Below are 14059 nucleotides of genomic sequence, written 5' to 3'. Positions count from 1 at the left end.
CTCTATTGTGGTAATTTTCATTACATTTAATTAATTTATCTCAGTGTATTTGTTAGTTTCTTAAATTGTTGAAGTGACTCCATTACAATTTCACATGAGCTTTAATTCGTGTTGTTTGCTTGGAATTTCACACTTCTTTCGCAGATATATTTCCTGACATCTTCTTAGTAGGCCTATATTTGAGAAACTGGGAGGTTGCGGCTGTTGGCCTATTCATGTAGGCCTAGCACAAAAGATGTCTACAACAGAATAGTTTTACAAGTCACGTTGATCTACTACAGTCCTAGTGAATGAGGTATAAATGCCCCCTCTAAATTATTATGTAAAGCGCTTTGAGCATTCGAAAAGCACCCAGCATGCACTACCAATCGAATTTTTGTTATTAGTAGAGCATAGCTATTAATATTGATTATAAGTCATTTTGCGAACATTTCAATTTATTGGGATAAGTAGTATTGTAATTTAATAGTGTCATTCATAAAAAAAATTGCTATTTAAAAAAAACTAAATTAGTAGAAAGTATTTGCTTTATAGTTTGTGACTCCAATTGTTTTAATCTCTTATGGTCGACTATGACATCCTCTTTTTTATAGCTAGCTAACTCACAAACATCCTCTTTTTATAGCTAGCTAACTCACAAACATCCTCTTTTTATAGCTAGCTAACTCACAAACATCCTCTTTTTATAGCTAGCTAACTCACAAACATCCTCTTTTTATAGCTAGCTAACTCACAAACATCCTCTTTTTATAGCTAGCTAACTCACAAACATCCTCTTTTTATAGCTAGCTAACTCACAAACATCCTCTTTTTATAGCTAGCTAACTCACAAACATCCTTTTTTTTTCCTTTTTTTTTTTTTTACAAAAGTACGAAGAAAGACCATCGAAACTTTCGATTTCATTGATTGCACTTTTTATTTCTCAGTAAAGAAGACCTTTTATTTCCACACTGAGGACCACATCGGGTGTGAGTGCTGATTGGTCCTTTAGCGGTACTTCTCGGCCAGAGCCAGGGCCACCAGGGCGAGGAACTTGTCCACCGCAACATGGATCTGAGGGGTGAACTCCTCGGCGAACAGCATGGACAAGACCACCATGATGCAGTGGGACAGAATCTGACGAGGGACAAACAGAGCAAAGAGTCCGTTTGATTATGCTGAGAAAAGTGCAATGACACCTTCTGCAAACGTTATAGGTAGGCTAATACATGGCCCATACGCCTATAGAGCATATGGTTACATTGGCTATAGTTCGTGAAAATTACCTTGAAGTTGACGGGGTCAACTCTAAGAACGAAGGCGTGCAGCTCGCTCAGGGTCAGAAGACCACCGGCCAGGTCATCGATCTTGCTCACCGCCTCGTACACGCCACCCATGACGGTGATGCCGTGCTTCCTAACCGGACCGCCGTTGGGGCTCAGGTCCTTCCAGTGGGCGAAGTAAGACTTGGTCTGGGGGTACACCACGATCAACCTGCATGGAGGAAGGATAGAAATGATTGCTTAGGGTAAGCGGTAATTGTTCTGTCGAGCATATCAATACTCAGTACCAATAACACTCTGTATCTGACAAGTATCAGTCATGCAGTCAATTTCAGGAACTGGTTTGTATATTTTTTTAAATTCATATAGGCCTGTTAGATCCTATTCTATTAAAATTGTTTAATACAATAATGTCTAATACAATTTCCATAAATCGAACGAGTTTAGATAGACTCCACCCAGTTGTAGCCTAACTGATGATAAAGTATCTCCATCTTTACCTGGCGAGAGCCTCGGCGCCGATCTCGTCCGACCGGCTGGAGACTTTCGCAAAGAAGTCCTTGACGATTACTTTTTCCTTCGCTGACAGGCTCATTTTGGCAAGAGGTTCTGCTGTACCACACAATATATTCAGAGGATGAATGAAGCTTTAGAAGGGTCTGGAGTTAGACGGATCCCGACACCTATTTTATGGCCCAAGACACACATGTCACCAAACCACACCTCTACTCGTTTTCTATTGGCTATGATGAGATAATTGAGTAAAATGATGGAGTGAGATGGAGCATCAGTTCTGTGAATTTAGGGTGTTGTCTTGCCTTATCGCTTTAGGCTATGTATGGTAACACAGCACATCCTTACGCGTTTGACATAGACATATAGGAGTAACCAAGTTAATTGCTATGCGTTGCCGCTCTATCTATTAGAGCTAAATATAGCCTAGAAACACTCCTCTAAAAATGTATTCTACCTTTTTTGAAAATAGGGACTTTGATATCTTACGAAGAAACCGATATGATCTGTTATAATGCAATAATATATATTACACAATGTAACGATGGCGAAGACTTACTGCTGCTTGCTATTTGACAATAACCTAAGTATGACAATTGATCTGTTCTTATGAAAATAGATGATACTTTGCACCAATTTCTACTTTCTAAAAATGGTGCACAATTAAGAAGATAGAAAAGTGACCGTTTTATAATTGATTGAGTTGCTAACAGAGGAGTGGTGACTTGATATTAACAGATGGGGGAAAAAACAGAATGAAGACCAACATTCGCTAGGTTCTCAACGAATATAACGATTTCTAGAATGAAAGTGGCTGGTATCGTGATACTGAGGAAAGGAAATGTTATGTAACTGTCTTTATGAATGTGTTATGTATGTGGCAGCTGCCATCTCATACACCTGCCTGCCTATGTGATGATGAGGAATACTCTACTTGGGAACAGTATAGCCACAGTGGAGAGACATATGGTTATACATTTTATTGGGATGCTTTCATGAAATAAATGTAAAACGCATATATTCGCCTTTCACTCATAGACCTTCTGAGATCGTGTGTGGGCCTACTGTATGTGCTTAAAGATAACACTACAGATGTAGGATCTTTATTAGATCACCCTGTTGCCGGATAATTTTCCTGCAATGCAGGAATGCCAAACTTGTAGTGCATTTGAGGTTTCAAAAAAGCTTCTGAATTTTAGAATTTCAGACTTGATTTTCCTTTACGAAAAATGTATCAACCTCAAAAAAAATGTCCATGAATTATAATCCACATAATAATTCATATTTCCTGTTTGATGCGGGATAATGTTTCCTGCTGTAGCAAACTGGTTCAAAATAAAATCCTACATCTGTACGCGTTGCCATTCTTATCTTCTAAAACCCCACGTATGTCACAGCTGGAGAGGCCAGGGCCTGGAACAGGTTGCTGTGGATCACGTCATGTAGGCTACCGTAATCATATAACTCATGTATGGATCTAGTATAGGAAACTTGAATATTTCCCCTTATGGACAATTAAAAATTGTGGCAAATATGTAAAACGTATTTAAAAAATGAATATGGGGCAGTTTCCTTCGCCAAACCGAATAGCTTTTGCTATATGTAGCCTACACGTAAGTGGATGTCAATTGTATCAAACAAAACGAAAAACAATTTTAGCAGGGGATTAAACATTTCTGGAATTATAGTGTTTTGCATGACGGATATCAATATGACAACAACTACTGTGAAATAATGCCAATTTAAAGTAAAAACTTTGACAAATGCATATTAACTGTTAATGGCTCAAAAGACAATAATGTATTTATTTTGACAGTAAACATTTTTTGGACGCATTCCATCCATGGTGCATTGATATGCGTTTTATAGCCCACTGTTTCTTCTCAGTAAAGAAATACATATAGGTGCATCACTTCGTAGTTTTGTTTTTGTATGTTTTATGTATTAATAATCAAATTAATATTTGTCACGTGTTTTATGGCCAGCAACAGCCTGCACAACTCTGTAGAATGTTGACATCCATTCGCTAATTTATTCATGATGTCAAATGTATTATGCAATTACGGTTGGGGAGTATGTGTATTTGAACCCAATAATGGTTGAATTCAAGAAATGTAAGATGCCTATCAATCATTGTTTTTGAAACCAGTGGACAGCCAGTGAAAAACGCGCTCTTGCAACAGCTGCATAGTGCGGCTCCAAGCCTATGGAATAACAGCTGCATAGTGCGGATTCCAGCCTATGGAATAACAGCTGCATAGTGCGGATCCCAGCCTATGGAATAACAGCTGCATAGTGCGGATTCCAGCCTATGGAATAACAGCTGCATAGTGCGGATCCCAGCCTATGGAATAAAAGTGGGGCTTTTATTGCTCAATCTAATTCATGCTGATAAAAGCAAAAAGAATCCATAGGCCTAATGGACACATGTTCAAACTCGCACACTATTGATAGACTTAAAGGGGCAATCTGCAGTTGCTACATCAATTTTTGGACTTATAAATTATATATATTAATGTATTATTATATGTAGTAGAAAGCGATGGGTTAGAAGAAGCCTACATAACCAACCCATAAAGTAAAATGCAACATCCATATACACTACCGGTCAAAAGTTTCAGAACACCTACTCATTCAAGGGTTTTTCTTTATTTGGACTATTTTCTACATTATAGAATAATAGTGATGACATCAAAACTATGAAATAACACATATGGAATCATGTAGTAACCAAAATGTGTGTTAGACAATTGTTACATTTGAGATTCTTCAAATAGCCACCCCTTTCCTTGATGACAGCTTTGCACGCTTTGGCATTCTCTCAACCAGCTTCATGAGGTAGTCACCTGGAATGCATTTCCATTAACAGGTGTGCTTTCTTAAAGGTTAAGTTGTGGAATCTCTTTCCTTCTTCTTCTTAATACCTTTGCACCAATCAGTTGAGTTGTGACAAGATAGGGGTGGTATACAGAAGATAGCCCTATTTTGTAAAAGATCAAGTCCATATTATGGCAAGAACAGCTCAAATCAGCAGAGAAACGACAGTCCATCATTACTTTAAGACATGAAGGTCAGTCAATACGGAACATTTCAAGAACTTTTAAAGTTTCTTCAAGTGCAGTCGCAAAACCATCAAGCGCTATGATGAAACTGGCTCTCATGAGGACTGCCACAGGAATGGAAGACCCAGAGTCACGTCTGCTGCAGAGGATAAATTCATCAGAGTTACCAGCCTCCGAAATTACAGCCCAAATAAATGCGTCACAGAGTTCAAGTAGCAGACACATCTCAACATCAACTGTTCAGAGGAGACTGACTGAATAGAAAAGAAAGAAACCACTACTAAAGGACACCAATAATAAGAAGAGACTTGCTTAGGCCAAGAAACATGAGCAATGGACATTAGACCGGTGGAAATTTGTCCTTTGGTCTGATGAGTCCAAATTGGAGATTTTTGGTTCCAACCGCCGTGTCTTGGTGAGACACGTGTGGGTGAACGGATGATCTCTGCATGTGTATTTCCCACCGTAAAGCATGGAGGAGGAGGTGTTATGGTGTGGGTGTGATTTGCTGGTGTGCTTTGCTGGTGACGCTGTCTGTGATTTATTTAGAATTCAAGGCACACATAACCAGCATGGCTACCAAGCATTCTGCAGTGAAACGCCATCCAAACTGGTTTGGGCTTAGTGGGACTATCATTTGTTTTTCAACAGGACAATGACCCAACACACCTCCAGGCTGTGTAAGGGCTATTTGACCAAGACGGAGAATGATGAGAGTGCTGCATCAGATGACCTGGCCTCCGCAATCACCTGACCTCAGCCCAATTGAGATGGTTTGGGATGAGTTGGACCGCAGAGTGAAGGAAAAGTAGCCAACACGTCAAGACTGTTGGAAAAGCATTCCAGGTGAAGCTGGTTGAGAGAATGCCAAGAGTGTGCAAAGCTGTCATCAAGGCAAGGGGTGGCTATTTGAAGAATTTCAAATATAAAATATATTTTAGTTTGTTTAACACTTTTTTGGTTACTACTCTCACGTTCTGACCTTAGTTCCTTTGTTTTGTCTTTGTTTTAGTATGGTCAGGGCTTGAGTTGGGTGGGTTGTCTATGTTAGTTTTTCTAGGATTTTCTATTTCTGTTTTTGGCCTGGTATGGTTCTCAATCAGAGGCAGCTGTCAATCGTTGTCTATGATTGAGAACCACATTTAGGTAGCCTGTTTTCAATTGTGTTTTGTGGGTGGTTATTTTCAGTCTTTGTGTGTCTGCACTAGACAAAACTGTTTCGGATGTTTCTTTGTTGTTTGTTATTCAGTGTTAAAAAAAAATCATTAAATAAGATGAACACTTACCACGCTGCGCTTTGGTCCTCTCCTTCTTCCACCGACGACGGCCGTTACAGAACCACCCACCACAAAAGGACCAAGCAGCGTGGTAACGGGCAGCAGCGATCGCAGGACTCCTGGACATGGGAGCGAGATCTGGACTATGTCACAACTTGGGATGAGATAGACAGGTGGTCGGTCGACCCATGGAGAGTGCCGTAGCCCGCCTGGGATTCTCTGGAGCAGTGTGAGGAGGGATACCGGCGAATGGAGTTGGCACGATGATGTAGGAAGCCCGAGAGGCAGCCCCAAAAATGTATTGGGAGGGGGCACACGGGGAGTGTGGCGAAGTCAGGTAGGAGGTCTGCGCCAACTCCCCGTGCTTACCGGAGAGAGAGAGGAACCGGGCAGGCACCGTGTTATGCGGTGGAGCTCACGGTGTCCCCGGTGCGTGTGCATAGCCCGGTGCGGTACATTGCAGCGCCTCGTATCGGCCGGGCTAGAGTGGGCATCGAGCCAGGTGCCATGAAGCCGGCTCAGCGCATCTGGTCTCCAGTGCGTCTCCTTGGGCCGGTGTACATGGCACCAGCCATACGCATGGATCAGCCTGTAGTGTGGTTTTCCACTTTAATTTTGAGTGTGACTTCAAATCCAGACCTCCATGGGTTGATAAATTTGATTTCCATTGATACATTTTGTGTGATTTTGTTGTCAGCACATTCAACTATGTAAAGAAAAAAGTATTTAATAAGAATATTTCATTCATTCAGATCTAGGATGTGTTATTTTAGTGTTCCCTTTATTTTTTTGAGCAGTGTATGTTTAATTGTTACCCGATTAAATTAATAATGTAACGACAGTGGTTCGATAAAGAGTTATCATCTCCAGAGTTAAACTCTAAAAAGTCTTTACCTATCACATCTATAAACAGTCAACTTATTAATCAACCTCCTATCATCATTCTGAACAGTTGTAACCTCCTTGCATCTGCAAATCTAGAGCTTTAGTTGTGATTCAGTACTACACACATTGGTTTAATTTTAACAACCTGGATGCTTTTTAAAGAAGAGATGGAGAGGAAGAGAGGGATAGAGACACTTAACATTGCCACATTCAGAAACTACACTCACCTACAATAACCATACAGGGGCAAGAAAAAGTATGTGAACCCTTTGGAATTATCTGGGTTTCTGCATAAATTGCTCATCAAATTTGTCCTGATCTTCATCTAAGTCACAACAATAGACAAACATAGTGTGCTTAAACTAATAACACAAAAATTATTGTATTTTCTTGTCTATATTGAGTACATCATTTAAACATTCACAGTGTAGCTTACAAAAAGTATGTGAACCCCTAGCCAATGACTTCTCCAAAAGCAATTTGGAGTCAGGAGTCAGCTAACCTGGAGTCCAATCAATGAGACGAGATTGGAGATGTTGGTTAGAACTGCCTTGCCCTGTAAAAAACACTCACAAAATTTGAGTTTTCTGTTCACAAGATGCATTGCCTGATGTAAACCAAGCCTCGAACAAAAGGCATCTCAGAAGACTGAAGATTAAGAATTGTTGACTTGCATAAAGCGGGAAAGGGTTACAAAAGTATCTCTTAAAGCCTTGATGTTCATCAGTCCACGGTAAAACAAATTGTCTATAAAGTTCAGCACTGTTGCTACTCTCCCAAGGAGTGGCCGTCCTGCAAAGATGACTGCAAGAGCATAGCGCAGAATGCTCAATGAGGTTAAGAAGAATCCGTGTGTCAGCTAAGGACTTACAGAAATCTCTGGAACATGCTAACATCTCTGTTGACGAGTCTACGATACGTAAAACACTAAACAAGAATGGTGTTCATCGGAGGACACCATGGAGGAAGCCACTACTGTCCAAAAAAACATTGCTGCAGGTCTGAAGTTTGCAAAAAGTGCTCCTGAGTGTTCCACATCTCTACTGGCAAAATATTCTGTGGACAGATGAAACTACAGTTGAGTTGTTTGGAAGGAACATACAACACTATGTGTGGAGAAAAAAAGGCACAGCACACCAACATCCCAACTGTAAAGTATGGTGGAGGGAGCATCATGGTTTGGGGCTGCTTTGCTAACTCAGGGCCTGGACAGCTTGCAATCATCGACGGAAAAATGGATTCCCAAGTTCATCAAGACATTTTGCAGGAGAATGTTAGGCTATCTGTCCGCCAATTGAAGCTCAACAGAAGTTGGGTGATTCAACAGGACAACGACCCAAAACACAGAAGTACAACTGAATGGCTTCAACAGAAGAAAATACACCTTCTGGAGTTGCCCGGTCCTGACCTCAACCCGATTGAGATGCTGTCGCATGAACTCGAGAGCAGTTCACACCAGACATCCCAAGAATATTGCTGAACTAAAACAGTTTTGTAAAGAGGAATGGTCCAAAATTCCTCCTGGCACTTTTGCAAGTCTGATCCGCAACTACAGAAAACGTTTCATTGTGGTTATTGCTGCCAAAGGAGGGTCAACCAGTTATTAAATCCAAGGGTTCACATACTTTTCCCACCCTGCACTGTGAATGTTTACACATTGTGTTCAATAATAAAACGTATAATTGTTTGTGTGGTTTTAGTTTAAGCAGACTGTGTTTGTCTATTATTGTGACTAAGATGATGATCAGATCAAATTTTATGACCAATTTATGCAGAAATCCATGTATTTCCAAAGGGTTCACATACTTTTTCTTGCACTGTATATTTTGCACACAAACCGTCGCCCGCTTTGAGCAAGAAACCGTTTATGTTTTTACGTGAAATGCCTGGGTTCACCTGGGATCACTCGATGAAAGGGCCAGCCTTGGAAATTGGGTTGGGCCTTTTCGCGGCATGCTTGGAAGGCTCTGAATGTCCGAAATGGTTTCAACAACATTTCTACTGTTGTCCTTCGTAGTTGTCTGGTATCCGGTGACTTGTCTTGTAGTCCTGAACAGAACTACAGAGTTGATTTTCCTTCCATTCGCTCTTGAAGATGCTTCTTTGAAGATAGTCTAGCCAGCCGTATCGATGTTTCCCCAGTGGGGTCATTGAGGGTAGCATAATACGCTAGTTTGAGCAGAGCAACAGGATGGTCTTACTTAAATTCGCTTTCGAAGATAACTTAATTAGGACAGCTAATCAGCTGTACCAGTGATTGTCCAGGAGGTGATTTTATCGTCTCCACCTTGGGTTGACATTCAAAGTTTAAACCATTTTAAACATGTAGCTGCCGCATCACGTTTTTTCTGGTTCAATGTGTTAATGTCTTATCCCATAATGTATACCTTTTGCTCGAAATGGGCGGTTCCAGCCGGAAGACACGCTCTCTAACCTCACGTGGGGGGTGTGTGGGGGTAATTACTCACTGTGCAAAGTTATGGAAAACAATTGTCTGTTATAGCTTCTCAAGTCACATCCATCTCTTAACAAAAACACTTTAATAATTTTTCATATTACAGTACATGCACAAGCCTTTGTATGGAAACTTGTGTAGTGTAGTGTGTGTACTTTCCAAGTTACAGTATTTCCTTTAACGTGTTTAATGACATCACAAAATAACAAACAAAATGACATTAATGTTATATAGACCGCCTCTGACCATTCCCCACATTTTACTTTAGAAATATTGTTCCAGTATTCGCTTTTGAACGTGTTAGAGTTTCAGCGGGGAAAAGTCTGTTGAGACAAAGCACATTCCTTTGGTGAATTTGGAGAGCACAGGCCTGGATCTTTTCTCTTGATTTAAATCAGGATGTGAGTTGTTAACCCCCATTAGTTCTTTCCTTCCCCCTCTATGGGTGAGAGGGTGTCTGATTGAAGTTATTCATTGCAAACCTGATCTGACATATTTGGATTCTCATGGACAGTCATGACTGACAGGCTGGTGGATCTAGGCAGTAACTTAGGCGGACGTTAATTAATAATACACAACACTCATGCAATACATCAGTACATTTCGTTTCCAAATGAGCGGCTTTGTGGCACTAATTGGTGGTTGTTTGTGGCAGAATAAAAATACAAACAAAAATATCTACAAAATATAGTTACCACACCTTAATCATCTAATTGGACTCTATTCTATATACGTCCATGGTCTTGGCTAAATGACTGTTTTGTCTGTGATATCTAAGGTGATCCTACTTAGTGGTGTGTTGCTTAGGGCACTATCCTAAATTGATAACTACATGATAAGGCTACAACTGTAAGGCACTAGCTTCGGACAGTCTACAGGGATGATATATGGACCTCTGGGAAGAAGCTGGGGATTAATGTAGCTGTAGAGTCAAAGTAGCTTCAGGGTTGATTTACAACTTTACCAAGACTGGTATTTTGCTCAGATCCTTAAGTGGTCTTAGTATAAATTCTCATTAAATGTTCTGTTGTGCGTTTATGCTTGCAGAAATGCACATGCCAAGGGCAAGAAAACCAATTATCCTGGTAGGCTGCAAACTGGGCAGAGTGAGTCTGACGTCAAAAGTTAATTTCCATGTCAATGACTGTGTGTCAGTAAAAATCAGTGCCCACCTCAAGCCATATGCCAAGGAGACCTGTAGTGGTTTTACTACAGATCAATGTGTCTTACACCATTGTAGTTCAGTCCCCCTCAAAGCGGAAAATGTATCATTGGAAGCAGAGTCCACTCTGAACGTTGATGCTTTGTTTCCTGAGATGGCTGCAGTGCTTGTGGAAGTGTCTGAAGGACAAGAGAATTTAATCTTAGCTACAGTACCACATGACCCCAAGGAAGAGGGAAGTTGCTCACTCACAGAGACTGCTTGCTGGAAATCATGAAAATAAGAGTCTATCAGGTGTGCTGATTGTATGTGCTGAGATATCGTAATATCTGCTTGAGTCAGATTCTGCACCAAGAGTTATCGAAACGTCTTTTCCCCAAGGGGTCCTGTTGACAGATAATCCTTGTGGATGACTATGTTGCAGCCAGCGTTAGGAGAAGACAGTGTGGTCAGTGGAGACGACACGGTTACATGTGACCACAATTGGCTGTTTTTCAAATCCATCAGTGGGACCAAACGATCCATCAAGTCTGCTCCGAGAAGCAGGTGTTCAGTGTTGAGGCTGGTAACATACACAGGGTGAACAAGCGATACATCTTGGAAGTGTAGTTTCAGCATGAGTCGCATTGTGAGAGGCGAGGTAATCTGAGTGAAACCTCTGAGTCTAGTGTCGCATAACTCCATTTTTAACCAACGTTAAGCTGAGTTCACAGCCATTTTGAGATCATTGAACAATGTTTGAGGGATGAGCGATATTGTCAAGCATGAATCAAATAGCGCATCACGGGTTAAGCAGTCCTCCAGGACTGTTTCGAGGTAGCGACTTTCAGAGTTACGTTTGGTGGTCATATTCCCCACAAAGTGGTGTGATTGTTCGTAACTGCGTGATATGACATTTGTGTTCATGGTGAAAACAGATCGACTTATTGGCAGTTGAGTGGAATTGTCTATTGCGATGTTGTTTACCTCATGGGTTATGACATTTTTTATCTGTGCTAATCACCAAAGTTGGTTTGTTTATTAGTTGATCGGATGGGCACCCGCTAGGGTTTTGAGTGAAAGTGGGGGTTATTTGGCTGCTTATGTCATCACTAAAGGTGTTAATTTTGGCGGGTCTGTTCTCTGCCAATTCCACGCCTAGTCATGGCGACTTATCTTTTTCCTCTTACTCTATGTTTACCGCTTCTGTACTTACCGTAGAAGATCTTCTAGAGAGTATTGGTTTATGTTTTTAGCGTCATTGAACGATTTGTTACCCTTGTGCCCTGGCACTTTGTGTGGGTTGAGTTCAGGAACGTAGCGATCAGGTTGATTGTACCAGTAGTCGTTTTGCTAGCGACGTTTTTGATAGTTACTTTGACCGCGGGGGTTGTTGGTGTCGTGGTTTCGTGGTAGATACCGTCTTCGTGTGTCATCTCTCACCGCTCCTATTCCTGATGACGCACTATCTAACTGGAGTGAGTGCTCCTGTTCAATATTGAAAACCAAGATGTTAGGGCTCTTAGCGCTGCTCGATTTTGATGCCTCAAAAGCTGTGCTCGCAAGCTCTCTCAGTTCTGAGATTGGCAAACCAACGTGGGCTGTAGGACCCAAAGTAGTTAATGAAGTTGGAATACATGTTCGACAGAAACATTTGTTTGAATGGTAATAGCTCTTCCATTCCTGTTTCAGTGAGTAGGCCAAAGGAAGCTAAACGAAGCCTATGAGAGTGTGCTTGAGGGTGTTCATTCCGTGCTTGTTTGACGGTGTTAGCCAGCAAGCCGTCGTGTTTGCGAATCGCAGAACCACTGAATTCTATTTTCAAAGCCGTGTCAAGTTTCGCATAATCGTTTTGCACGTTTTGCTGTTGTAGACGGATGAACCTTGTCATGTGTCTATTCCACGTTCGCTTCAACAGGTAAAGCCTGTCAGTACCCGTAGTGTTCGGGTAGCCATCCAAGGCGTCCTCTATGTCTGCTAAGAACATCACAGTGTTGTTTGGCTGTCGCAATTTCTGCAGTTTTTTTCCGCTTATGGCTTTGTGATCTAATGTTCTCAGCCCTTCGGCATAGTTTGGGTTTTCATCGCAACTGAAGTCAGCGATCAATCTTTCCATGGGTGAGGGTTCACTTATTAACAGGGGAATGGGGGGCACACCCTCTGATAGCTTGCTCATTATTATTATTATTTTGTAAAGTTTGGGTTTTGACTCGTTGGAACCTGCAAAAACAATTTTAATCCGTTTATAGACGTTAGTGAATCATCAATACTGTATCAGTAATGTGGAAGTTGGACTTCAATGAACTTGCAAAAGCAAATGTTATATATTTTTTACCTTTATTTAACTAGGTAAGTCAGTTAATAACAAATTCCTATTTTCAATGATAGCCTAGGAACAGTGGGTTAACTGTCTTATTCAGTGGCAGAACAACAGATTTTTACCTTGTCAGCTCAGGGATTTGATCTTGCAACCTTTCGGTTTTTAGTCCAACTCTCTAACCACTAGGCTACCTGCCACCCCAGGTAGCCTAGATTTAGCAATGTTAATGATTAATCACACATGTATAGGCTATCTGGGAATTAAACTTGAATTAACCTGAAAGTGTTGCTGTATCTAGGTTAAGATTGACAAGTATAAAATGTTTCATAGGTTGGAACAAGTTAATTGGTACTTAGCCGAATGATTAACCTGGTAAAAAGGTTTGTTTGGCAATGTTACTTCCTTGTTAAATCGAATGAGACAACGATATCCAATTAGTTGCGATATTATAAAGTGTAACCAGTTGTTATGGATGTGAGAAGATGTTTTGCCCTCACATTGGATTTTTTAAAGTTTTTAACAATTGTTGCAGATTCTTCACCACAAGGGGTCACTGACCCTGAAGATGGAAATGACACAGGATTCCAGCCAAGGCGGGACTTCGGTCGCCCCAAATCGTGGGATTTACGCTGTGAACAAATAAAATGGCTTCTCTCTGTTTGTTTTCTTACCTTCTAATACAAGCTAGCCGTCCTTGTGCAAGAATGTTCAGTTCAAGCACAAAAAGGTCCCCTTCAATTCGGGGATGGGGGTTTACTAATGACGTCTCACGTTCAACCCAATCGGTGTTTCTTGCTAGCAATGTTACCGGAACACATAAAGAAATACTTGTCGCTTCTACTCATGCTCCTTACGCACGAGAGACAGCGAGATAATACTTTCTTGGGACAATCTAATATATGCTTTCAAATGTCCTTAATCGGCCGGCCTTTTGTCCTAGCTCTGGAAATTAATAATTCACCCTACACACTCTGACCCCTGTCAGGTATACAACACTGGAGACAATCTCTCCCTTGGGCGCCATCATGTTGTGACTGGACTTGAACACTAATCTGAAGACTGTTATAGTTCCTGTTGATTTAATTGTTACATGATTCATTTCATTGGGTAACAATTTAACTTAGTTAGTTTATCAGATACATA

General features: G+C 41.0%; 1 protein-coding gene across 1 annotated transcript; it reads right to left on the bottom strand.

Moving 5' to 3' along the window:
* Window positions 1-892: 892 nt before the first annotated feature.
* Window positions 893-1982, bottom strand: LOC109870362 (hemoglobin subunit alpha-2). The gene is made up of 3 exons (XM_031804730.1): window positions 1764-1982; window positions 1267-1474; window positions 893-1117 (listed from the first exon to the last, which is right to left on the bottom strand). Exons 1-3 carry the CDS (start codon window positions 1856-1858, stop codon window positions 989-991), a joined length of 432 nt encoding a protein of 143 aa, XP_031660590.1. The 5' UTR covers window positions 1859-1982; the 3' UTR covers window positions 893-988.
* Between the last annotated feature and the right edge of the window lie 12077 nt (window positions 1983-14059).

Source organism: Oncorhynchus kisutch, linkage group LG25, assembly GCF_002021735.2.
Source record: "Oncorhynchus kisutch isolate 150728-3 linkage group LG25, Okis_V2, whole genome shotgun sequence".
Classification (NCBI taxonomy): domain Eukaryota; kingdom Metazoa; phylum Chordata; class Actinopteri; order Salmoniformes; family Salmonidae; genus Oncorhynchus; species Oncorhynchus kisutch.
The sequence above is the reverse complement of the archived record's forward strand: the minus strand, read 5'-3'. Positions and strand labels throughout refer to the sequence as shown.

What these genes read in the sequence shown, in the direction of transcription:
- LOC109870362 (XM_031804730.1), bottom strand. Translation starts at nt 1,858, where the DNA reads ATGAGCCTGTCAGCGAAGGAAAAAGTAATCGTCAAGGACTTCTTTGCG. An exon ending in GGCGCCGAGGCTCTCGCCAG is followed by an intron (nt 1,475 to 1,763) that starts GTAAAGATGGAG and finishes TCCTCCATGCAG; the next exon opens with GTTGATCGTGGTGTACCCCC. An exon ending in TTGACCCCGTCAACTTCAAG is followed by an intron (nt 1,118 to 1,266) that starts GTAATTTTCACG and finishes GTCCCTCGTCAG; the next exon opens with ATTCTGTCCCACTGCATCAT.